This window comes from Vipera ursinii (assembly GCF_947247035.1).
Source record: "Vipera ursinii genome assembly, chromosome: 3".
In the NCBI taxonomy this organism is placed as follows: Eukaryota; Metazoa; Chordata; class Lepidosauria; order Squamata; family Viperidae; genus Vipera; species Vipera ursinii.
Window position 1 is genome coordinate 55,216,454 of NC_139516.1, and position 27,014 is coordinate 55,243,467.

The 27,014-nt window shown below is 41.1% G+C and overlaps 1 protein-coding gene across 3 annotated transcripts; it reads left to right on the plus strand.

The window, feature by feature from the left end:
* The first annotated feature begins 54 nt into the window (after positions 1–54).
* ATP6V0B (ATPase H+ transporting V0 subunit b) lies at positions 55–21,333 on the plus strand. Of its 3 annotated transcripts, XR_014492058.1 has the most exons (10): positions 55–213; positions 8,593–8,641; positions 11,122–11,205; positions 11,860–11,937; positions 12,374–12,443; positions 13,444–13,495; positions 14,293–14,483; positions 15,943–16,438; positions 18,839–19,011; positions 19,998–21,333. XR_014492058.1 is itself a non-coding variant. In XM_083359015.1 (8 exons), the coding sequence occupies exons 1-8, from the start codon at positions 147–149 to the stop codon at positions 15,967–15,969; spliced, it is 618 nt and encodes a 205-aa protein (XP_083215141.1). In that variant the 5' UTR covers positions 55–146; the 3' UTR covers positions 15,970–16,564. The 3 variants fall into 3 exon arrangements, 1 of the variants encoding a protein (XP_083215141.1); XR_014492059.1 differs by lacking the exon at positions 18,839–19,011 and having other exon boundaries at positions 19,998–21,328; XM_083359015.1 differs by lacking the exons at positions 18,839–19,011; positions 19,998–21,333 and having other exon boundaries at positions 15,943–16,564.
* The last annotated feature ends 5,681 nt before the right edge of the window (positions 21,334–27,014 follow it).

A 27,014-nucleotide genomic window follows, 5' to 3' on the forward strand; every position in this document is an offset into this window, starting at 1 on the left:
CCAATCGCACGATCCCCAGAGATTCACGTAGCTCCTTGAATCCGGTCACGTGTGGTGGAGTCCGTCGGTCAGTTAGTCAGTCGGTCGCAGGGTCGGCTGATTCCTGGTCGGCTTACAGTCCGCGTTCAGGGCTTTTTTTCTCCGCCATGTCCGGACTCGGGTTGCTGTATTCGGGACTGGGGCTGAGCGCGGCCGCCGCCATCACCGGCATCGGTTAGTGATTGGAGCGAGAAACTCTCAAGGTTGCTGGGCGGGAGGGAGGGTGGGTGGGTGGGGGGCGCCCGCTCTCCTCGCCAGATTCTTCCTTCCTCTTTCTTTATGTCGGCGCCTGTGCGAGTTAAGTGGGAGATCTCCGATCCGGGATCGGGGGCAACTAGAGAGCGGGCGTCGGAGTAGCCCGGAGGAGAGGCTCGCTTGGCATTCCAATCGCCTCTCAAAATGCCCGAGGGAGGAAAAGATACGGTTCTGCAGCGCGGGGTTTTAGGTGGGTGGATATCATAGGCCAGGGGTCTTTCAAACTTGGCCCTTTTATGACTTGTGGACTTCAACTCCCAGAATTCCTCAGCCAGCTTTGCTGGCTGAGGAATTCTGGGAGTTGAAGTCCACAAGTCATAAAAGGGCCAAGTTTGAAAGACCCCTGTCATAGGCGAATATAGCATCCTCTGGCTGAAAGGAATCTGGAAACCCGTGTAAAGGTAAAGGTAAAGGTTCCCCCGCACATGCGTGCTAGTCGTTTCCAACTCTAGGGGCCGGTGCTCATCTCCATTTCAAAGCCGAAGAGCCAGCGCTTGTCCGAGGACGTCTCCGTGGTCATGTGGCCGGCATGACTAGACGCCAAAGGCGCACGGAACGCTGTTACCTTCCCACCGGAGTGGTCCCTATTTTTCTATTTGCATTTTTACGTGCTTTCGAACTGCTAGGTTGGCAGAAGCTGGGACGAGTACAGACCCCAAAAACGATTTGGTTCTCTTTAACACTTATCTTTTGTCGACAGGTAATGTTTTATTAAGGAACGGGGTGGCTCAGTGGGTTAGGACGCTGAGCTTGTCGATCAGAAGGTCGGCAGTTTGGCGGGTCGAATCTCGAGTGCCACGTAGCAGAGTGAGCGCCTGTTACTCGTCCCAGCTTCTGCCCACCCAGCAGTTCGAAAGCACGTAAAAATGCAAGTAGAAAAATAGGGACCACTGCGGTGGGAAGGTAACAGCGTTCCGTGCGCCTTTGGCGTCTAGTCATGCCGGCCACATGACCACGGAGACGTCCTCGGACAAGCGCTGGCTCTTCGGCTTTGAAACGGAGATGAGCACCGGCCCCTAGAGTCGGAAATGACTAGCATGCATGTGCGGGGGAACCTTTACCTTTACCTTTAATGTTTTATTAGGAAGACATACGTGTGCTTGCTTTTTTTGCCTTTCCCTCTCGTGCCCTTCATTTCTACATTTTAGAAACTGCTGGGTTGAGATCGCAAAAATAGACACTTAAAAGATATTTTCCGTGTCTAATATAATCCCGGTTCGTTTCTAGTTAAGGAGAAACAGTTTTCTTAGTGGCTTTGAGGTCTTGACTTTGACGTGATTCTGAATGAATCCCTCTGGGTGCCAAAGAGTGTAGCAGAAGGAAAGAAAAGTGTTAAGAAACATCTGAAATAAAAGTTCAGTCCTTGTTGCTGCTTGATCAATTTTATGTTAGGACAAAATATTTCTAGAGCAGAATAACCATGGATAAGATGATTAATGGGAAAGCATTTAACTGCTTCATCCTAGTTATCTTTGGTATAAAATTAATATGGAATGTTCACTAGCAATATAAGTGTTGTTTACATATAAACAAGGATGGTTGATTTTAATCTTTCGGTCGAGATAAGGCACAAAGATACATGTTCAGGGAGGTTTGCAGCTTATATTTAAGATAAAAATATATCCATATATCCATGTATTTATCCTATATAATATTCAGGCTATAAATCATCATATTCTAATTAGATATTATTTCTAATTAAATAACATTTCCATTTATACCTTCCACGTAGCAACTCTCTGAGCTTTTCTGTACTCTACTTTTAAGGATAGATCTTACATGCCACATTACATTTTAGCTGATACAAGATTTTTTTTCTTTTTTTGACTATAATCAAATTGTTTCTTTATATCTATAATGAGAAAAAATCATGCTGTCATATTTTATTTAATTTTATTTAAATTATTAATTTACTTCCCATCTCACAAATGTGACTCTGGAGAATTCACATTAAAAACATTATAAAGGACAATCAAGTAAATATTTTGCTTACAGAGCAAGAGTTGTAATGTCATGTAACTGATATAGATTATTTTCTGATCTACTAGACCTGCTAGATTTAATGGTAGATTGGAACCAGTACAATTAGCACAAGTAAAACAACCCAAAAGTGGCAATTGTCCAAAGCAATTTTTTTAAAAATATTGTACTCATATGTATCTCTTTTAGATAACCCACAGTCTCAGTTGTGTGGAAGTCCACATGCACTGGGTAGCTGCTGCACTGCTGAACCCTAAGAAACTTTTCAGAAATGTTTCTATTTAATGAAATATAATGTTCAGTTAGTCACTTTGCAAGTAGTTTTCTGGCATATGTGCTGTTTGCTTTGAATTTATTGCCAAACTTTGATTTTTGATCATTGTCATCAAAATGAGCTCTACACAAATTTCTCAGTAAGGTCCACTCCTCTGATTGAACATTGAAATCTACCTGGTGGTTGATCACAGCTCTCTGTCTTCATGATTAGAGCCTGCTCACCATCTCAGCACCATATCTCCATCTGCCAGATCCTGTTTATGTCATCCCTATCTCTCTGTATGTTGCAGCAGTCAGCTAGCAGAAGCCCATTCATCGTCTCAGCCTTAACTTCTCATATGCTCAAAATCTGATTCACAAAAATACATTAGTAGTTAAAAACTAGTTCATTGAAGTGTATGTTATAAATAAGCAACATGAGAACTAAAATTCATAAAATTGAAAGGTCTCAACAGTTACTGTGAGTCTACATGTGTTATGCTGGACAGAACTATTATGTGGTATTAGCAATGCAAAAACAAAAGTATGATTAGGAAATACAATGGTGAATACCTAAAAATAGCTTTTTATTAGGCTGGAGAGATTGCTGCTTGCCACCAATGCTTTAGTATTCATAGATTTGTATTAACAAACATTCTTAACAAGTTTGTGTAGTAAATAACTTTTGTTATTTACTAGAACATTGGGTATCTGAAATAATTCAAAAGGTAAATAAAATAGAGGCAATAGGAAGGCATATACAAATGCAACTGGAATCATTATATGCTCTAATTATCAAATAGACAAAATATAGGTGGAAAATGCTTGTATAATTGAATAAGTCCTGCTTTTTAAACCATTACCTTTTTTTGGGGGGGGGGAAGCCCTCCTCTTGAGTTGTGCCAGATTCAGAATGAAGAACCTTAAGTATTTTGCCCTTGCCAGAGGATCACCTCTGTAGGTGACTATCGAACACAATATTGTAAAGCTACTGTGTAACTGAATGGTATATATGTTCTGCTATGTACCTCTGATTTCTTAGGATATATTAATAGCACTGCTAGATGATCAGACACCTCTATTTGTATCACCACTGTAATCCTATGCAAAGTGTACATAGTAAACTTCATTTAGTTTGTTTTGTCAACAGTCTTTCAAGCAACTCACCTAGTAAGAATGATGAGCCTGCAGTGAACCTGGGAACTTCAACTGCATTAGTGTGGCTGATGTGGTTCAGACTTGTTCAGTCAGGAATGATAAACAACAGACTCAAGTCTGACCTTCTAACTCAACTCTGTATTCCTTTAAGGTCATTTTAGCAAGTGGGCACAACTTATTTGGGAAATCGGAATTTCTTACTGGTTTTTGCTGGGAACATCCCCCACACTTAATATCCTACTCTGCTTAACCTTGCTCTATTTCTGTCCTTCTTGTAGATGTTTGCAGCCAAGATTTCCTCTCCTGCATGCCTTTCTATGGCTTCTTAGCGGGCAAGGGAAATTCTTATTTCTGCTTTCTCATCTGGATGATTTGGGTGGTTTAGGAATAATAATTTTTAGTATGATTAACACTTCATAACAAAGGGGAAGTTAGCTTCTTCCTTTTTTCAGTTAAACTTGTATCTTATAGTGGCTTCCTGTCTTCTTTCCAGTCAATCTTGAATTAATCATAATTCTGAAATTGTTTTAGAAAATCCATGCCCCTGAGTGGAATCCTAAACTGGATGTTTGATAATGATAGTCATAAAGTGGCCAATTAAATTCTGTTCTTTATGTGAGAAAGTCAATTTAGATAGTCTTTATCTTATTTTATTAAGCTTCTCTGGGAGTTAGAAAGGCTCATATAACTGCTCAGAGATTATTCACATTTTAGACAAAATATGGCCAAATAATTGTGTTAAGCAAAAAAAAAAGAACCATGAATGTGTATTAAATATGTGAAGATTGGGCTTTGCAGTAGAATTCTGTCTTGCTTTTGTTAGTTGTGAAGTCGTGTCCGACCCATCGCGACCCCATGAACAACGTTCCTCCAGGCCTTCCTGTCCTCTACCATCTTCTGGAGATCATTTAAGCTCATGCCTACTGCTTCAGTGACTCCATCCAGCCACCTCATTCTCTGTCGTCCCCTTCTTCTCTTGCCCTCAATCTTTCCCAGCATTAGGCTCTTCTCCAGTGAGTCCTTCCTTCTCATTAGGTGGCCAAAGTATTTGAGTTTCAACTTCAGGATCTGGCCTTCTAAAGAGCAGTCAGGGTTGATCTCTAGGACTGACCGGTTTGATCGCCTTGCAGTCCAAGTGACTCAGAGGAGTCTTCTCCAGCACCTTAGTTCAAAGGCCTCAATTCTTTGGTGCTCAGCCTTTCTTATGGTCCAACTATCACAGCCGTACATTGCAACTGGGAAGACCATAGCCTTGACTATACGCACTTTTGTTGGCAGGGTGATGTCTTTGCTTTTTAGTGTGCTGTCTAGGTTTGCCATGGCTTTCCTCCCCAGGAGCAAACGTCTTTTAATTTCTTGGCTGCAGTCCCCATCTGCGATGATCTTTGAGCCCAGGAAAATAAAATCTGTCACTACTGTCTTGCTAGTTTAGTGATAGAGAGAATGCAAAAATCGTACAAAAGAACTTCAAAGAAATATTGGTGCTTCCATTGTTGACTTAACTGGTGTAGACTGCTGCAAATTTGGAAAATAATGCATAATGCAGATTAGATGTTATGCTGTAAATACATCTGATCAGGAAAATTAGACTGTGAAAAAAATTACTTGTTTCAAAAACTAGATATTGTCAGTTTTTGGGTTAAAGAGAAATTTAATTCAAGGCTCCTTTGTCCAAACCCACTAGCAGTTTTTAGTTTGAAAGTTCCAGGACCTTTCATGGTAATTCAGGTGTATAGGTATTTATTTATTTAATACTATTTCTATACTGCCCTTCTCCCGAAGGACTCAGGGCGGTGAACAGGGCAAGAATAAAAATACAGATTACAAAAGTTAAAACAAGATTAAATAAATGCCCACATACTAAAATACATCTTTAAAACTCAATAAAATAACCATAACAACCCCCCCCCCAATCCCTTCATCAGGCCAGGCCAGCTTGTTCAAAAAAGTATGTTTTTAGCTCGCGGCGAAAGGAGCGAAGGTCAGGCGCCGTCCGGAGCTCAACCGGTAGCTGATTCCATAGCTCCGGGGCGCCCACAGAGAAGGCTCTCCCTCTGGGGGCCACCAGTCGACATTCTCTGACCGGTGGCACCCTGAGGAGGCCCTCTCTGTGGGAACGCACAGGGCGGAGGGAAGTCGATGCCGGCAGCAGGTGTTCCCTCAGGTACTCCGGACCCCTGCCATGTAGGGCTTTGAATACCATTACTAGTACCTTGAATCTCACCCGGAAGGCAACCGGTAACCAATGCAGCTCGCGGAGCAGAGGTGTAACGGAGTATCGGGAGACTCCCAACACAACTCTCGCGGCTGCATTCTGTACCAGTTGGAGCTTCCGGGTGGTCCTCAAGGGCAGCCCCATGTAGAGAGCGTTGCAGTAGTCTAGTCAAGAGGTCACGAGCGCATGAGTGACCGTGCATAGATCATCCCGGCTTAGATAGGGCCGCAACTGGCGCACCAGGCGAACCTGGGCAAAAGCCCCCCTAGTCACAGCTCCTATGTGGTCTTCCAGGGTGAGCCGTGAATCTAGGAGGACTCCCAAGTTGCGAGCCCTATCTACGGGGGGTAATAATTCGCCCCCCATAGCGAGAGGTGGAATGTCCGAATAAACCCGGGATGAAGGTATGCAAAGCCACTCGGTCTTGTCGGGGTTGAGTTGAAGTCTGTTCCTCCCCATCCAGACCCAAACCGCCTCCAGGCAACGGGACATCACGGTGAGGGCATCACTGGGGTGGTTTGGGGTCGAAAGGAAAAGCTGGGTATCATCAGCATACTGATGATACCCAACTCCAAAACCACGAATGATCTCACCCAGCGGTTTCATATAGATGTTGAACAGGAGAGGCGAGAGGACCGACCCCTGAGGAACTCCACAAATGAGAGACCTCGCGGTCGACCTCTGCCCTCCTGCCAACACCGACTGCGAGCGTCCCTGGAGATAGGAGGAGAACCACTGTAAAACCGTGCCTCCCACTCCCAATCCCCTGAGACGCCACAGCAAGATACCATGGTCGATGGTATCGAAAGCTGCTGAGTGGTCTAATAGGACCAGAACAGAGGAATGCCCCCTGTCCCGAGCTGTTTAATAATTTAAATCTGATAATTGAAAGAGAAGCCTTTAGCATAATAATGTATGTGATAGGGCTGGCCATTTCCTAAACTGCTGACAACATAAACAGGTAGGAACAGCTTCTTCTACAGTAGTTCCAGACTACATCTTGTGAATTCACTGATGTGTTAACATAATTGGAAGGAGGGAAGCACCGTTCCATATTTCTGCACAAAATCTGTCTTTTTAGTAACCTACAAAAGAGCCTCTATTTATATTAGTTAAGCATCAGGTGCAAAAGCTATGCCTATACCTAGTAGCCTCTCATTTATACTTATAGATTGCAAGCTACCTGGAAGAAGAAAAATGTTCACCTTTGTTTTCCTGACAAATAAATACTTATTAAGGTATATTTTAAATTTAGATGGTTAAAGGGTATGGAGTTTGCATGACTTGAAGCTCAGATTGTCACTTGGCAAAAGCTGTACATCTTTAAAGGAAGTTTTGTTTATAGTAATATAACTGTGACCTTATCTTGCACAGAGACTCAATGTTTCTGATTGCTATTTCCAGTTTCATGACTTATTTCCTCACTCTCTTTTTAACATTTAAAGGGATACTTCTAGTTTTTCATGTTCTTGGTGGTTAGGTTGTGGTTTAAATATCCAGGAATGAGAACTATGCAAACCCTTGTGAATTGACTTAATAACTATAGCCACCCAGCTGAGTCTCTGAGTAGAAAGATTAAACTTGAATTAATACATACATGTTTTGTAATGCTATCTCTATTTCCTTTTTGTTTCTTTAAATCAAAATACCATCTATTGCTTTCGTAAGTAATTAATTGTGGAAACCAATACAAGCTTGCTTTCCTGGTTCAAGAGCTTATTTCTCCTTGATATTATAGGGGGTCTGAGTTATTTTATTTTATTTATTTATTTAGATTTATATACCGCCCTTTCCCGAAGGACTCAGGGCGGTTTACAGGGCATTTAAAAGAAAGTCAATACAAACGTTAAAACAAATTAAAAAAGATTAAATAAAACCCTGAGAAAATTAAAAACCCAGTTAAAATTAAAATTAAAAAATTCTCAGCCTGGGCCAGAGAGCTCGAAGAGCCAGGTCTTCAGGTCCCGGCAGAATGAACGGAGGTTGGGGGCAGTCCTAAGCTCCACTGGCAGCTGGTTCCACAGGGCAGGCGCACCCACTGAGAAGGCCCTACCCCTGGGTGTTACCCGCCGGCAATCTTTAACCGGCGGCACCCTGAGGAGACCCTCCCTGTGGGAGCGCACTGGACGAAGGGAGCTTGATGCTGGCAGCAGGTGTTCCCTCAAGTTGAGTTGAGCCTCCTCTCCCCCTTTAACTTTTCTTTCTTTCTTTCTTCTCAAATTCTTACATTCTTTGTGGAAAAAGTCTGCTTGAGACTACTTACAAATGAGATGGAATACTTGTATCCTGTGACTATGTTGCCATATTTTGTTAATATATGCTGATACATATTTCCCATAAGTGTGTCATTAAGTAATTTTGCGAACTGCTCATTTTTCTGAAAATTCCACTCTGAGGTTACATGTATGAATTCCCCCCCCCCTTAGCTATAGTGTATATATACTTGGTATATTTGGTCTGCAATAATTGGTCTATGCTTATCCACCCATTTATACATAGAAAGTTTTATCGTGAAAAGTAAGTTGGCATTATGGAGATATATGGTGTAAATTGGATGAAGGTGTTATACAAGAATTGATACTATTTGCCTGATCTGAGAGTGATGTGTCAATACTGGTACCATCACAGTTTCAGGCATTGAGAGGTAGGGACTAACTTCAGAAACATTCAACTTTGCTTTTGTTTTTCAGGCATCTGCTACACAATATTTGACCTGGGCTTTCGCTTCGATGTAGCATGGTAAGATGTCCCTTTCTTCCCAAACTGGGATTGAAGTAGTAGGGGGAAAGTGGCTTATGAATATTCTCCATGATGGCTCAGGAAAAGTGCTGTGAAGATTAAGAGTAATTGGCCAATGTATCTCACATGGTCTTGGATTATGGATTCCTGAAGACCTGGCAAGGCTGCACCCCAAGGATGAGTAAGCAAAGCTTGGCCTGTTTGCATCCACACTGCAGTTTTTGACAGCAATATTAATGGCACTGTTCACTTTTACTAATCAGTTCTGCTAATAGCAACACTCATCAATTGGCATCTGTTCCTTTTTTATTATTATTTATGAATAGCTTGTCCTTATGCTTGGCTTGGTAAGGTTACAAGCCATTCAGTGTTGGTCCCCTATTTGTATGGATAAACTTTTACTTCTTGCCCTGAAACAGTTTTACTAAATTCATCAAAGATCAGAACATACAAAATAATAAGATTTGCATGCCTCTTTGGTAATGTTTTTAATAATAATGAAATTTGGGGTATAAACTTAAATAATTATTAATATAATTATTAATATAATCAGGAAAAGGGGGGAAATTAAAGAAAAAAGGGAATTGGAAGACTATGTACATGAATGCACAGGTAAAGCTGAGAATTTTTTATAATCCACATTTAGTATTTCCTCTTCAAAACTTACTTGAAGTAAACTATCACAAAAAAAAATATTACAACTAAGAAATGCAGGTTAGAGTAGAATAAAATGACCTTTGATTATAAGGTTCTACAGAGATCTTTGCTGTTAACTTCAGTCAATGCAGTTAATCTCATTTCTACATAATGCCATACTGATTCAGAGAAAGATACATTCGTTTACTAATTTTTTTTGCAATAGCAAAACTGGCAGCTAATAGGAATTGAATTAATTACTTAAACTGCATCCTGGACCTACTGTTTCAATTCCTCCTCTTGGGACACCGCTAAAGAGCATTGCATGCCAAAACAACTAGATACAGAGACAGGTTTTTTCCTCGTACCGTCACTCTGCTGAATGCTTAATTTCCACATTTCTGTCTTAGGTCTAAGTATATTACCCATATAGTATGGCTGTATCAATTTTATCCTTCTCATCTGTTCCCACTACTTTCTCTATTGGTATCATTATTATGATTATTATCTTTTGTTATTATGATTATTATTTGTTTTGCATGTACACTGAGAGCTTATGCAACAGAGACAAATTCCTTGTATATCTAATCACACGTGTCAATAAAGCTATTCTGCTCTGCTCTAGTCTATTCCATTCTGCCTAAATTTATGTTTTGAAATGCAGAAATAAACTAGCTACAGAGTGAATTGCCAAAGATCACTATATGATTTTCTTGATTCCACTAAAAACATTTGACCAAAACAAATAGCTACAGATGTATTATGATAAAAGAAGTGAATATATTTCAATTTATTTACAGCTTCTGACAATTTGTACTCTGAAGCTTTTATTACTCTAACATTTATTGACTGAATCTTCGTTGCATGCTCAACCATCCAGGATGGATAGAATTAGGAATTCAGAAGAACCCTTAGAACAGGGGTAGGCAACTTTGGCCCTTTTATGACTCGTGGACTTCAACTCCCAGAATTCCTGAGCCAGCATGACTGGCTCAGGAATTCTGGGAGTTGAAGTCCACAAGTCATAAAAGAGCCAAGGTTGCCTACCCCTGCCTTAGAATATAGGTCTGCCGATCAGTTCCAGAATTAGCAAAAGTGGGAAACAGAATATAATTCTGAAGCTGATTTGCAGGTGTCCTGTTGGGTCAGACATGTCAAACACAAGGCCCGGGGGCCAGATCCGGCCCGTGAAGTGGTTTCATGCGGCCCACAAAGCCATCCTGGAAACAGTGAGGGAACGGCCACCACTGCCTGGGCCCTGGCCCAGAGACCCTCCTTCTGTCAGAGACCCTCAGATCTGTCCCACTCCTGCCCAGGCCCCCATAGGCACCCTTGATGCAAACGATGTACAGCTGGCCATGCCCACCCAGTAGGCCTTAAGCACTTTAGTCACGCCCACCCAGGCCACACCCACCCAGCCCCCCCCCCAGGGCAACCGCAATGCTGATGCGGCCCTCAATGAAATTGAGTTTGACACCCCTGTGTTAGGTGATGGATCAAACAGTTTTATTGCTTGCTGTATTTCATGAGCTTTTATCTATTACTGACTATGCCAGCTTAGTGTCACCTCAGCACAGCTGTCTTACAGTTTTTTTCTGTCTCATTCAGAAATATTTTTTTCTTAATATGGTATCAGCCCACTGCCCATTTGCATGAGTGAAAATATGTATTTTATGTGGATTAAAATGGAACAGTAGACTAATTGTTATAGCCAAGCCATAACTGTAGTCTTTTCTCAGTGTTTTTAACTAGGACCCCTCCATTTCCTCTTTTGTGAGAACAGTGATTTCATATACTGTGACGGGTGGGGCACAGAGTATTTTAAGATATTCTTTTATATATAGGTTCCTGACTGAGACTTCTCCATATATGTGGTCTAACCTGGGTATTGGGTTATCCATTTCATTGTCAGTGGTGGGAGCCGCATGGTGAGTATCTTTTTTCTCCATATCTCTGTTCTGGTCACTAGTTGGCAAGTACAGCTGATCTCTGCTTTTGAGTTCACTTACTGATATTAAAATGGTACATGAAACTAAGTAGCTTCAAACCCAGTTAATTTTTGCTGGGAAACAACTGAGGACCCCTGTAAGATACTTTGTCTTGCATAATGGCAAGGCAAATACAGATGGGCATAAAGAGTTTTATGAATAAATAATTCACTACAGGCATAATTATAAGAGCCTTGGTGGAGCAGTGGGCTAATGCCTCCTTAAGTAACACCAGCTGCCTGCAATTAGTGCAGGTTCGCATCCCACCAGGCTCAAGGTTGACTCATCCTTCCATCCTTCCGAGGTAGGTAAAATGAGGACCCAGATTGTTGGGGGCAATTAAGCTGACTTTGTAATAATGCCGCTTGGGGTGTGTGTGAAAGCCCTAATAAGCAGGCATATACATAGAATGAAGGCTACTGCTAAGCTTGTAAGCCGCCCTGAGTCTTCGGAGAAGGGCGGGATATAAATGGAATTAAAATAAAATAAATAAATAAAATAATCTGAACAAACTATTTGCCATCTGGTGGTGCTGATTCCAAATTATCTGTGCAACATGGTGAAGGCTGTCCCATCTAACTATTCTGTTTTTAGGGGGATTTACATAACTGGATCCAGCATCATTGGAGGTGGTGTCAAAGCACCTAGGATCAAAACCAAAAATTTGGTCAGGTGAGAAAAGCTCTTTTCTCCCTTTGTATTACAGACATACTGCAAACTACAAAGCTCACCAGAACATCAAATCACTGGACAGTGTTACTCTTCAGATAGCAGTGGGATTAAATCATCAGGGCACGTAATGGAACAAAGCTCTTTAAAGGGAAAAATGTTTGCTTCAGTGACACCCCCTCCCCAAACTCTACCCCAAAACCATGGTGTAAGCATATACAGATTGAAGCTGGTAATAAGCTTTTTTGTGGTACAAAATCCAGCAGTACAGTATATCCTATTGTCACCATGGCATCTAGGATAGAACCTTAGCATTGGGGCACAAAAGCCCCTTTTTTAAAAAAAGAAAAGTAGGGGGTCAACTAATGATATAATCTGGGGAAGATAGCCATTTTTTCTTGCCCCACTTCAACTGCTAAACTGTTCTTTCTCCTTGCAGTATAATCTTTTGTGAAGCTGTGGCCATCTATGGAATCATCATGGCTATTGTGATTACCAACATGGCAGAGGTATTAACTGTTTCGTACAAGACGGATATATTTCTCTACGAAAGATGACTGTACCATTTTCAGATATTTATGATTTGATGTGAACCTCATCCATTTGTTTCCTGGGAAGAAAGCAAAGTAGATTATAGTATTCCAAACCAAAATACTGATCAAGTCAATGAATAGGTTTCTGGGGTATTGTGCTAAATAGTGGATGATTGCAGATAGCAAATGGTAAGCATGACTCAACCTTTTAAGGTAACCTCTTTAATCACGAGTGAGTATAAAAGCTTGGCCAGATGCTTTTCAAACACTGGACAGTATTGCCAGGAGAAAAATTAGTAATCTCCATTGCAAAGGAAAGGGGGTCTGCTAATAAAAATAATATTGCAAAAATATTATTTTTATGAGCAGATTCTCTTTCATTTGTCCCAAATAAATGTTCATGGACAGTCCCGAGTAAATGTTTGTCCAAAAGTTATCAACTGTCAAAACTAGCTTAACTTATCAAAAGATATCAACACTGGTCCAAAAGTTATCAACTACTAAGAGATAAGCTATCCTAAATGGTCTGCAGTTGCCCCATTTTTTAAAGGAATTAGTTTTGGTAAATCCTAACGCCAGGGATTAGTACCCTATTTGTGATGTTGGGCCTTGGGCATTGGTTGGGTTTGCCGCTACGGTATCAGCCTTCCTGCTATGTAGCAGCTTCCCTGCCTGCGATGCTTGATGTTATGTTTGGATTGGCGTTACCAGGTTAATGATGCTGCAAGACTTTAACCTGCCTTCCCTAGGTGAAAATTTGGAAGCAGTATGGGAATTCATGGCCACCATAGCAACCATAGATCTGATCCTGCTTTTTCAGGGCCTACCCCTCTGGGGGTGGGAGCAGGGGCACCTTGTTTTTATCTCAGGGGGTTGGTTATAATTGCTATATCTTATCCTTCTGGTGGGAGATATTATTCCAATCTGTTTGGAAAAATGTTTTGGTTTCATGGCATGCTTTTTTCCCCCCTTGCAGCCATTTAATGGTAGAACCCGTGAGCAAATAGGTTCCCGGAACTATCATGCAGGTAAGCTATATTTGTGGTGGTGCGGGGGGGGGGGTTAGAAAAGACTGCTCTTACCTTTGTAGGAACATCGTGGATTCCTAATTGCTTAAGAAATGCCATCTTCAGGTCATGCTATTATCTATATACAGTAAGTATAGGAAGTATGGTGCCCTATACATTAACTATAACTGTAACAAGCCATATCTTTATTAGTTTTTCTTTTTACTTGTGGGAGGTCTAATAAAATGAGCTTACAAGACCATCACATGTTCTTATTCTGGTCTATGCTAGTGTTCAGGATTTCAGATCTTTCCCAGCCTTATAAGGGATTGAATCTGGAAAACCCCACCAAAAAGCATGACGTTTATCACTAAATTCCGGCCCTTTCTTAGTTGGATTTATGTCTTTACACAAACATTGCAGAAGTTTTATCCTGCTAAGCTATCAAACAATATGGATGTAACCAGCAAGGAGCATATAGATTCTACGAGTTGACTTTCCCCTGTTCTGACTTTCTTGTTGTTCCATTCTGCACTAGCAATTTCTAATGTGCTGAGTGTCTTCTTGGAGTGGGTGCTTATCGTTGGCTTATCACTGAAGAGCTCAGAATAATATGCATGCTGTATTGGTATGGTGCGAAACCACCACAATAGCAGTGATGTTCTTATGGCAAACCTCGGAGGCTAGATTTTCAGATATGAACGTAACCATCAAATCATGTTTTTATTCCATCGTTCTTAAGGAAAAATCCTGTAAGCTTGACAATTTGAAAATGCCATTGGATACTGCCCATTCCTAATATGGTTTTCTCTATGTAGGTTTCTCCTTGTTTGGGGCAGGTTTGACTGTAGGACTTTGCAATCTCTGCTGTGGTGTATGTGTGGGCATTGTGGGAAGTGGTGCTGCACTAGCAGATGCCCAGAATGCCAGCCTCTTTGTCAAGATCCTAATTGTGGAAATCTTTGGCAGTGCCATCGGACTCTTTGGAGTCATTGTAGCAATCCTGCAGGTAAGCCACACTTATTTTTCTCCACATGAGATAGTCTGCTCATTATAATTTTTCCCGTTTCCAACTCTTGTATAGAAGCAGAAAGTAATTTTTCAACAAAGCCCTAATAAATTTACAATCCCTGTTTTCCTAATACCAAGCAGTTATATTAATACGGTAAGGAGCAGTTCCCAACGTTTCTCCGAATTTAGGGGCACCCACAGCCAGCCCAACTTCCAAAAGTTGGAAAGAGACAAGAAATTAACTTTTCAGTCTGTTTTCCTAGGATTGTATGGCTTCAACCCATTTTCTTCATGGGGAGTCTTCCATTTACATCAGAGCACTGATCTGAATTTTTCATTTCATTCTCCTGTGCTCTTTTTCTAGTGCTCCTTACTCTCATCCAAGACTGCTGTCATAACTGTCATGGCTGGCACTGAGAAATAGAGAAACGTACAGTAGTGGCCAAAATTGTGGAAACCTTTTGGGAAAAGTGTACAGTAGAAATGTCACCTTTGGTTAAGTTTCCACCAATTTTTCTTCTAATTTCTTTATAACTGTAGCCTTGTTCACTTAATAATACTATTTTACATCGCTTTCTGGGCAACCAGTCAACTCTTTGCACCATTACTTTAATTTTATTACGTTTTACAAGTTCACTAAATGAAAGAACACAAAAAAACCCAACCAACTTGATAGCGATCACATAACACACTGACAAATGTCCTCCTCTCAGCTTCTATGCATAACTATTCAATAACTGAATCCTACTGTGATCTGATTGGCTCATTGCCAAAACAAGATGACACCTGATTGGCTCTCTAAACACTCATGCTCATTGGCTACAATCAGATGAAGGAAAGCTGCCTGATATCAACTTAAGCAAGTTGTGCTTCCTTGTTCTGGTTATTTGGCTATAACTTTTCAGAGAATACAGTACAGATAATTGAATAAACTTTGTTGTATTACATTCTTGATTAAATTATCTTTCCATTGATATATAATGTTATGGTACTACTCCAAAAAAAGTGGTGTTATTAGCCATCAAATTTCAAAAATACACTTTTCCCAAAAGGTTTCCACAATTTTGGCCACTACTGTAATTGATCACTCATAAGTAAGGAGGCTTAGGGAAGCTCCTCCCCCAGCAATATAATGAATTTTGGAACCATGTTTAAGGAATAGGGTTAGAGACGATGTTACTATTTATGGTCCTTTGAGTCAACTCTGGTTTCTGGAGACCACATAAACTTTCTTGGTAATATTTTCAGAAATAATTTACTGATACCTTCATTCTCAGACTGAGAGCGCGCGGCTGGTTCAAAATTACCAGCTGGCGTCAAGCTTATGGGAGGACTGGTACTCAGACTTCCTTGCTCTTAGTCCAACACCTTTAACCATTACACAAAACTGACTTAGCCATGTGTCATTCATCAAGTATACAATTTTCCTGATCTTTTGCCTTTCTTGTGTTTTGCAGACATCTAAAGTGAATATGGGTGACTAAACTCTTTGCCAACTGCAGATCCTGTATATATTTATTTAATGTCTCCTGATGGCCTAGGAGCTTGATGTATAAAGTTCTTCCTGTGATCTTCACCTACTGGGCCATGGACAAACTTGATAAATTGATGTGTGTTTGTGAGAATTTGTCCTTCTCCTCCCCCTGCCTTTTTCCTGCTCTGTTTTTCCAGAAGGAAGGGGCTGGATGCCTTGCTGGAAAGACCCTTAGGTGTTCTAGCCTTTTGCACTCTCTGTGGCAATCACTGCCAATTATAATACAGTGTTCTATGAAAGAAAATTGTTCTTGTCCCATGTAGATGCCCTTCTCGTGTGCTCCCTGCTGCTGTGCCCTAGTTATTATCCTGGCTTTGATGGCTGATTTTTATTCCCCTTGAATAATGGGTGGCACTGGCTGAGCTCTTGGCTTTGGGGGCTGTGTATAGTGCCCCTTCTACACACACCTCCAGATGAAGGTACACAAGAAATGAACAGTGTGATTTTCTGAGTTTTCTGAAGCACCACAAATGATTGGTTATTAAAATCAATGATGATGAAAGTATCTTGTATTGTGCTTAATAGTATTAAATGTTTTGCTTGAACTGTCGTCGGTGAAAGATCTGTACTATATCAACTGTAGTTTCAAACACTGCAGTAAAAGCAAACTGAACTGATTTTTAAGAAGAAGCCTTAGAATATTGTTTTCTAAGATTCTTGGCACTATATTACATCTTATTTACTTATTTCATTTTATTTTTAAAAAGTTCTAAATTGCCCCAATCTCGAGCCTCTGGCCAGTATGTATCAGTAATCATTAAAAAAAAAACCACATCAACTCATACCACCAATAAAACAACCCATCAGGTGTTATAAATGCACAAGGATGGGAGCAAATATCTAAGGTTTGCTTCAAAGTCCTGAAGAAAAGAAAGGTTTTGAAAGGTTTTTTTCTGGAAGTCAGAAGAAGAGAGCCAAGCACAACTCTGGATGCAGCATTTTTTTGTTATGTTGGAGCTTCTATCAAGAAGGCCTGCCCTTTTGCCGTGTACTGCCTATCTCTCAAGATGGGGGAGGGGAGGAGAACCCCCGGCAGGCCTCCTCTGGATTTGACAGGAGGACAAGCAGATTCTTTGGAGAAAGCAATAAGTGATCTCACTCAGTGCCAACACTGGACACCTCCTGGTAATGCAGCAAGCATAAAATAAGTGTTTGTTTTTGCAGCAGCAGGCTCTAATAGCTACAGCTACAGCATTTTGCGTCGTTATAGCTTCTAAGGCAGGGGTGTCAAACTCAATTTCATTGAGGGCCGCATCAGCATTGCAGTTACCCTCAGGGGGCCAGGTGGGTGTGGCTAGAGTGCATATGGCCTACTGGGTGGGCGTGGCCAGGTCTGCATCGTTCGCATCAAGGGTGCCTATGGGGGCCTGGGCAGGAGTGGGACACATCTGAGGGTCTCTGGCAGAAGGAGGGTCTCTGGGCCAGGGCCAAGGCAGTGGGGGCCGTTCCCTCACTGTTTCCAGAATGGCTTCACGGGCCACATGAAACCACTTCGCGGGCCGGATCCAGCCCCCGGGCCTTGTGTTTGACATATCTGTTCTAAGGCTATGTAGAATGTATTGCTATACTTTAATCCAATCAAGTGGTGACTGTCACTGTCACCAAGACCTTCCCCCTGCTGTTCGAATAGCAGCTGTGAGTCATAGAATTCCTTCAGAGGCAACAGGAATTCATTTAGAGCTAAGCTTGAAACCGAAATTTCTCAGAAGCTACATTTTTTATGGATATTTAGCCGTTTTAACCTGATAAGAGTTTAGTCCATGTTTGTTTCTCCATTTGTAATACTAAGTCTTCTACAACACATCTGACTTGGGCTGAATTGGCACTATACCACTGACATCACCAGTATAATTATTAATGATGTAGTCGCATTTATATGAGGTACAGGACTAAGCCCTGTGGCATCCCACATGGAGCATCTGAAGGCTTGATTGCTCTTTCTCCTAAACTCTATCCAATAAAATGGATCTGCTATAAAAAAAAGTGCCACCAGCATTACGATAATAGGGTCAACAACATTGCTGAGAGATTGAATAGAACAAGGAGTGTTGCACACATGGACACCCATCCAGATCCTAATGAAAGTGCACGGATCAGAATGACAATATTGTTTCCCTTCCTTCTGCTAGGTCTGAAACTTGATTGAAAAAGGCCCAAATAACCTGTCTTTTCTAATACCTAATTAATTCCTCCTCCACCAACTTTCCAAAAACATACTGGTGCAGACAGAATGGAAGTTGTCCAATAGGGTTTGGCTGACCATCTTGTCCAAAGATTTTGGTCTCATTTGAGGCAGAGCTGTCCATCAAATGTCAGGAAATTTTCCAACTGCCTTTGTAATAGATTCATTGCCTTCACAATCTGCAAATTGATAAGAAAATTATCTCACTGTAGTAGAAGTTAAATGATAAGATCTTCCTTATCCAGATCATATCTCATAGTTTCTAAAGTAAAAATTAGGTCCAGTATGTGCCCTTTCTTGGGAGCTGGAACCTAGAGTTAACACAAGAGTTAAACCTGTCCCCTTTAACAACTTCAGGAACCATTGCCATCTATGTATTTCATGTCTGATCTTATGTCAAAAGCATTTTATCTATGAATACACCAAAATACACATCTATCTAAAATACAGTAAAAAAAAACAAACTAAAAAATAAAGCCCTAGAAACCAGCTATTGCCAAAGGAGACAAAAATGCATGGGAGGAAAGATCTGGTAAGTTGAACCCTCTCCTAACAGTAGTAATCCTATGTATTTTTAAATGATTTTTTTTCAAAATATAGAAAAGAAACCATGCTGTTCTTCTTTACTTCTCTTTAGAAAACTTGGAAAGCTCTGCTGGATTCAGCAACTTTGAAAAAAGAGCAATATTTACATTCTACAAAAAGTGCATTAGCCTGTTAATGCTGCCTCTTAACTTCCTGGTTGCATAGTGTCCAGACTCAAGATTTCTTGAAATATTTGAAACTCTAGAAAACCTGTTTTCAAAGTTTGTGAGCAAAAATACTTAAATGTCTGATATTTCTGTTTATTCTGAAGTGGAAGAAAATGGCATTTGGGGGATATTTTTGTCATCTTTCAAAGGCATAAACTGGTCGTGCAATATACTGATTCAGGAGAACGATTTAATCCATTTAACCTAGAGGACTACCAAATAGGATTGGTTTTTAATCCCACTTCTTGATGATTTAGTTGTCAAGCTACTAACTGAGCTAGATGTCAAATTATGAATATAGAAGACATCAAATGCTAATCAACTTAATTTTTATGCTGGCACAACCTGATACTGCTCTCTCCCTCTGAAGCTGACTAAAAATGATGTATTCCTTCTTTGCTTGAGTAACTAATTGGATGACAATAATATTGGTAAAGAAGAATGGAAAGAAGGCCTAACTTGGCAATAGCAATAGCACTTAGACTTATATACCATTTCATAATGCTTTACAGCCCTCTCTAAGCGGTTTACAGGGTCAGCACATTGCCCTCAACAATCTGGGTCCTCATTTTACCGACCTTGGAAGGTTGTAAGTCTGAGGATAGAACTGCTGGCAGTAGGCAGAGTTAGCCTGCGATACTACATTCTAACCACTGTGCCAACATGGCTATTTAGTACGTTAGTAAATGGCAGATATTTTGATGATTAGATATTAATATCTATAAGCTTATCCAAATTTAGTCTCAAATCTGATCACAAATACATGTTCCCAAGTACCTTTTTGCCTTCAACTCTGAAGTGCTGCACAAGATAAAATTTTATTTTCACAGGATCATTCCTATGAGCCTCTACGATTTGATTCATTTTATTTATTCATATACATGCTGGATGATGGTTATTGTTAAAAGTATAATTTTGTTTGACTAGATAATCTATGCCCTATTTTCATATATTAGATTTTCATAACCATGGCGCTATTTCCATTTGGTAAACTGCAGTCAGACTTTATTATCATAAAAATATTCTGGCAATTTTTCTCCCTAGCTTGCTGTTGGTGAAGGAAGCAGACTTTACAACCACCAATCAAAATATGTTGGGACTACTGGCTTAAAGGAGCTGTAACATATAGTGGCATGATCCCATAAACTCATTGCCATCCCAAAAGCCTATACGCACAGCTGTTCCAGATGATCACATCTGGTCTAACTGCAGAATTATTTCGTTTGTCAAATGTTTACCCTAGAACTTTCCCTCACGGTAATAAAATTGATTTATTACAAAAAATAATTCGTTGACACATGTATGAAGTTTCTTGGTAATAACAGAGAAAGGATTTGCCACTGCCTTTCTCTAGGTTTTTTTTTTCAATTTCCCAATGACATCCACAGCCCTGTCCTTGAAAGAATTTTATCCAAGCGTGATCAAGTCTGCTTAACTTTCAAGTTCTTATAAAGCGGGGAGGAAGTAGGACCTGCTGAGACAAGATATTAAAATATAACGAAAGCTATTTCAATTAGCTCTGAAATGGACTAAGGGAGAAAACCTATTGACAATGAAGAATCCCAAGTACCTTGTGGAAGGGAAAGGAAGGTAATATCTCAGGATCTCTTTTCCTTGGTTCCATCTACCTATTCATTTTATTTGTGTGTGATTTCAAGGGCTGCTACTTTACTTTGCCCCAAAATTGGTTCTCCTAGAAATGTTATCATCATTATTATTGTGGTTGGTTGCATAGTCAGCTAGATGCTGAGACTGGATTTGGAATTTTTATCCACCTATTGAATCCTTCCCAAGACCTGGAATAAGCAGATATTGTTTGATGGTATTTTGTCACAGATGTAAACTGTTCCAAATAAATCTTTCTTTTGCAATAGATTGATGATGTTTTTATCAATCCTGGTGGTGTTCAAGTGGTACTCTAGATGTTTATTATTTATTTATTTGACTTTTATTCCACCTTTATTACCTTATAAGTAACTCAAGGCAGCGAACCTAATACTCCTTCCTCCTTGTATTTGTCCCACGACAACCCTGTGTGATGGGTTGGGCTGAGAGTGAATGATTGGCTGAAAGTCATTCATGCCTAAAGTGGGACTAGAACCAACAATCTCTTGGTTTCTAGGCAGCACCTTAACCATTATACCAAAATGACCATATTGTTTTAGATGTTTAACCCACTGTTTTATATATAACTCAAGGCACCAAACATACCTCCTGTTTATCCCATGTCAAAATCTTGTAAGGTGGGTTGGGCTGAAAAAGAGTGACTAGCCCAAAGTCATCCATCTGGCTTTTATGCCTAACAGAAAGCCTAGAACTCATAGTCCCCTGGTTTCTAAGCCAGCATCTTAACCCTTATACATACTGGCTCTTCATATGCTAGGATATTGCTTTCTTAGAAAAACATTCTCTTGCAGCTTGATTCTTGACAGCATGTCTATCATACAGATGAGCTATGAAGTCATAGAGAATGGTCTTGAACCTCAAACAGGCGTGCACATTCCTCCAATTTTTCACCTCCTAGGGAGCAATAGTGTTTTACTGGCTTATTGTTTCTTATTGATTGATTTGGCTACATCCCTGCAAACTCCTTGTAAAATGCAGCAAATTTATTCACTTTAGATGTTTACTAAGTGCCCAACATAAGGAGCCAAGCTGGCTCATCAGTCTAATGTACTGGCAAAAGGAATCATGCCAAGATAGTGGGTGGGTATTAGGGTAGAATCAAGGATTCTAAAAATCTATTTCTCCACTCCCTGCAAATTGGGAGTAGTATTAGAATTAAAGACAGTTGGGCTGAATCATTGGATTAACAAGTGAAGCTGGAAAAAAAGTGCTGAGAAATCTGACAATACAGGGGAAAAGAAAATAATAAATCCATGAGTCCTCCAATATTGCAATGGGGCTTAAGCAGCTCAAATGTGTCTGGGCAAGTATATTAGTATAGTCTTCTAAGTGCTTGAAGTCAGTGTTTTCATCCATTTATATCATAGCTGAAGGAGAAAGCTGCATTGCAAACTGGGACAAGAAGTATGTAAGGTTGTGTGTTTCAGGGACTTTTGTCCAGGGCATTTATCTCTTTCAATCTTGTAGAAGGCCAAAGCACATTGATTGCATTGATGACATTAAGAGTAATTCAGGCAGCAAATACAAGCTGATAAATAAAATTCCTGAGGATACCAGGATGAGAATACTTTGATGGCAACTTAGAATGCCACTACTTTGATAACAAAGATATGCTCTCCTTCGTTATCTTTTAGCAGGGGCTGATGTACCAAATGTGCTAAATGCAACTTTTGAATTCAGGAACCCCCAGATTCAGTTCTTGGCACCTCTGTCTTGAAAACTCTAGTTGCTGAAAATCATCTGGACTTTAAAGAGCCACTATCATGACAGACAGTACTGAATTACATAAACCAATTATCACATTTTATATAATGCAGCTGTATGATTTCCTATTTTATTGGATACCAATAGAAACAGCTCTCCTCTATGCTTAATACAAAAGAATTCCTGGGGTTAGGGGATGAGGACTTCACTCAAAGGATGGCTTGCCATTGCATCAACCTTGCCTTAATTTGCTCAATACAAATAGCATATATATTTATTTAAGTAAATACAGTTTGACAGATGAAAAATAAGGATGGCAATAATATAGATGAGAATAGCAAACATTTCATATTTTAGGAATTATACTAATCAGTTCAGAATTTTATAGTTTCTCATCAATGTGACACCCATCTTGGAACAATATGTGTTTTAAGACAACTCTAAGGTTACAGAAATGTGCTATTTTTCAAGATTCTCAGATAGTTGACTCTCAGATTTTATAACAGGGGATTGAGGATTAAAGGTTGCCGGTCTTTAAATATGTTATAGGAAGGCTGCAGAAATGGAAAGCAAGTCTACCTGCTATTGTTAAAGATTCAGGTTGTGTTCTAGGCTGTTTGATTAAGAAATGGTTGATTTTCTGGTTTCACGGTGGAGGAAAGACAGAACTAGTGAGAACTTACTGTTTGATTCCCCCGCCCCCAGATCAAATATATTCTTCTTTCTCAGCTATATCTTATAACAGATTTATCCCTTTTCACTGGAAATACATGATCCCATGTCTCTAATCCTGAAGTACTGTTAAGAGCTATTGTAGAGATACAATTGAAGCGATATATCATATATCAAACTGAACTGTGGGAATAAAGACAAAATGTGAAAACTGAACTGGATCAGATGGGAAAGCATAGCATCTCAATACAGAGTGTGTGATTGCAGTTTCCAAGAAGAAAAGTCAAGGAAAGCTCTTATGACCTCAGCACTATGGAAAACAAATTACTGGGCATATCAATATTCTATTCATACTTTGAAATTCGGATTATGCCTCATAATAGTTTTAATTATCCAAATGATTAGCCCAAGCATCCCTTTCTTTAGGTTGGATTTACACAACAGCATCCAACCATACCGGTAGCACTTTTACAGGGTAGGTTGAATTGAAAGAAAACTTCTTGCCCAATCACCAAGACCCAGTGACCTTTCATATCTAATCATAGGTTTGAAATTGGTCTCTCTGGTCTTATATCCATCAGTTTAGCCTCTGCACCAACCTGGTTCTTTGAAAGTTGAACTTTGCTAGTACTATATTAGAACATCTTGGTTTCTTTCTGTGAGTGTCTTCTTAATTCTGTCCTGTGAGTGTCTTCTTAATTCTTCCAAACTCCAGGCTGGAAGATCCAGTCGTTCCTTTACTGAACTTCTGTTGGTTTGTTAACACCACTTTCAAGCTAAAATATGCTAGCAGGAACAAGTTAGTAAGATGCATTATCAGCATAAAAAGAATAGTGATGAATGCCAATGTAAGTTGTCATGGGTCAAAATACAGATCTGTTTTGAGTCAGAAAATAACTATGACAGATAAACCAGGCAACCAAGATTATACAAACTGGAAAGAAAGATCAACTATTTCATGTGAAATATTAATTCAGTGTGTTTCTACATATATACAAAAGATCACTTATTTCAGAATACCACACTAAATCTCCTTGTTTCTAATTTGGCAACATCATTGTAGCTTTAGCTACCTCTCTCCAGAAATAGGGGCCCGTGATTTGCCAACAGAATGCCTAAAGCGTTTCAGTAGAGATTTGTTAAGACATAGTTGTTCATTTTGGGAGGTTTACACTTGATTTGTGGGGGGGGGGAAGAAAGGAATTCCTTCCTTTTTATTACTAGCCTGAAGAGTTGGGGCTTACGTTGAAATCAATAAAACGCGTTTTTCCCTGAAGCTAACCTCATCCTGGATTGCTTTTTGATACGCCATGAAGTTCTACAGTTTCATGTAGGGTTGAATTCTCTAGATCAGCGTTTCCCAACCTTAGGAACTTGAAGATGCGTGGACTTCAACTCCCAGAATTCCCCAGCCAGCTGGCTGGGGAATTCTGGGAGTTGAAGTCCACGCATCTTCAAGTTCCTAAGGTTGGGAAACGCTGCTCTAGATATGGTGTGTGTGTATTGGGGGGGGGGGGGAAGCTCGCCAGATGTATATGAATACCAGAATGGTAAAGAGAGGCAGAAGGGTACGGGGGGGGGTGTCTCCCACAAATCTTTTTCTCCTTGGTGAACAAGACTCCCGCGACCGGGATTCTGCTCGTCTCAAAAAAAAAGAGTCCGGATTCCCACGAGTCTCGAAGATGCGCCACCATCTTCCGCCACGTGACTCCTCGAAGCAGCGCCTCAGCCCCCACCTCCCTCCCCGTCGGATGAACTAAACGGGGCTGATGAGAAAGAGCAGGCTCGACAGAACGGCTGGCAGGGGCGGAGCTGAGCGGGCCAAGAGGCGGAGCTGCTGGCGCGCCCAAAGCAGGCCTGATCCCCGCAACTCGGTCCGGCCATCAGTCGGTCTCTCCTGCCGCCTTAGCTCCGCTGTGCTGCCCGCCATGGCGCGCAGGGGTCGCCCTTACTGGTGGCTGAGAAACCGCTCGGCGTGAAGCCGGGCCGGGCTGGGCTGGGGCCGGGGCCGGGGGGAATCGCCGCGCCGACCCCCTGAGCCGCCCGGCCCGGGCGCCTAAAGACTTGCCGGCACCAAGAGCATCCAGCACGGCCAGGATCGAGCAGACGGTGAGCGGGAGCGAACGAGGCCAGGGAGAAAAAACCCGAGTCTCCCGCAGGTTGAAGGGGAAGAGGGAAAATCCAGGGCAGAACGGAGGAAAGCCCGGCGGGAGGAGGAGGAGGAGGAGGAGGAGGAGGAGGAGTGGGGCGGAGACCTTGCCCTTTTCTTTCTGGTCCGCCACCCTCCTTTTGTTGTCGTCGAGGCGGGGGGGGGGTTGGGTGTGTTCCTTGTCTCATGTCTGTCTCTCGAGGGGGCCTCCCAACATCAAACGGTGGCGTGTATTCCTCCTTCCCATTCTAAAAGAGGCTGGCATCCCAGGCTGGCACCTCCTCCGTGCCTGGGCACTGTTTTTAGTAGGCTATCTTTCTTGTGATCCTCAATTGAGTATAAAGTGACCGCTGTGGGCGGACTTAGGGTTTTGATGCGTAGGTGCCTTACAGGGCGTAGGTGGGTTGCAAGTTCTTGACTTTGTGCAGTGCAAACGGGAGAAGCCGGGTACCTACTTGTGCCCTGAAGGATGTTTACAGGCAGATAACGTGTGGGCGCTTGGGAAAGAGTGGGAGAAAAAAAAAAGGTGTGCTTGTATCTGTAAGTGTGTATCTCTAGGATGCTCGGAGTTGAGCCCCTCCCCCAACCAGCCTCGTTTCCCCCCCCCCTCCCTCAAGATGGCTTCTGCACAAGCCCCCAAGTTGCTCCTTGTAATCAAGAATGGCTGGAGTTGTGTCTGGGCTGTCCCTGGGTGAGCTTTGGTACCCATAAGGCGAGCATCTTTCTTTTCCTCTTCCCCCCTCCCTGACAAGATTTCTTTTAGGGTCCTTTTCCTTATGGATACCTGATAGAGGATTTTGAGGTTCTGCCTCTGATTTTCTGGATAAACACACTAGCCTGTCTGTTAAAAAAAGGCAAGGAGCAGATGGTTTTACTAGTGAAGATAAGAAAGGAAAAAACAACATACAGCATGGGGCTCTGTTTACCAGGTTGCCTATTGTATACAGAGTGGCCTTGCTGCTGGAATTTGAATCAATGTACCGGTACTTAAAGCACTTGGCTGGTAGCAGTTTATCTTTCTCCGTGTTGCCACGTGATTCTGGGTTTCTCCCAAGCCAAATTATTTTGTACCCCTTAACAGCTGATATGGAAAAGGGTTACAGGGTTGGAGTGCCAAGTCTGAATAGATTTTCTTAAGAGTGCTGTGTTCTTAGTCTAGAAAAGTAGATGTTTGAAAATCAGAGAGCTCTGCACTACTTGTGACTTCTTACAGCTACTTGTATATAATGGCTTATTTCCCTACTTTTATAACTATCTGCTTTCAAAAGGTACCATGCCCGTCTTGGTAACTTGAAGCATATATGTCAAGTCGGTTTTCAAGGAACATCATTGACTCATAACGATTTTCAGCTTTATAGTAACACCTGAATATTTCTGTATGTCATGTAGTTATTGGAGCCTTCCTTCTGTCATTGTACAGAAGAGAAAGCTGAGTTTCCAGCTAAATTATTCAGAACTCAGGAGCAGCCAAGTAACAGCGCAATTCCATTAGTGGATTGTTAATTATGCAAAAAAAAAACAAAACCAAAAACAAACCTTCAAAGACAGTGTCCTATGTTTTTCACAACTTGCCTTTGCTTCATTTTTGTATTGGAACATATAATTACATAATTAATTAGAAAAATAAAAATGAAGGCGGAAACATCTAGATGCATTTTTATTCACCATTTCATCTAATAGTGGAGGTTAAAATGGCCCTGCTTGTATAATAGGATTTTGGTAAGATTTGCCTTTCTGGATGTGTCATTTAGTGGCTGAGAAACCAGTATGTTCCTCTAGAACAGCGTTTTCCAACCTTAGGAACTTGAAGATGCGTGGACTTCAACTCCCAGAATTCCCCAGCCAGCTATGCTGGCTGGGGAATTCTGGGAGTTGAAGTCCACGCATCTTCAAGTTCCTAAGGTTGGGAA

Coding starts and splice junctions, on each gene's coding strand:
- ATP6V0B (XM_083359015.1), top strand. CDS start 147: ATGTCCGGACTCGGGTTGCTGTATTCGGGACTGGGGCTGAGCGCGGCC. Junction 214..8,592: donor CGCCGCCATCACCGGCATCG/GTTAGTGATTGG, acceptor TTTGTTTTTCAG/GCATCTGCTACACAATATTT. Junction 13,496..14,292: donor TTCCCGGAACTATCATGCAG/GTAAGCTATATT, acceptor TTCTCTATGTAG/GTTTCTCCTTGTTTGGGGCA.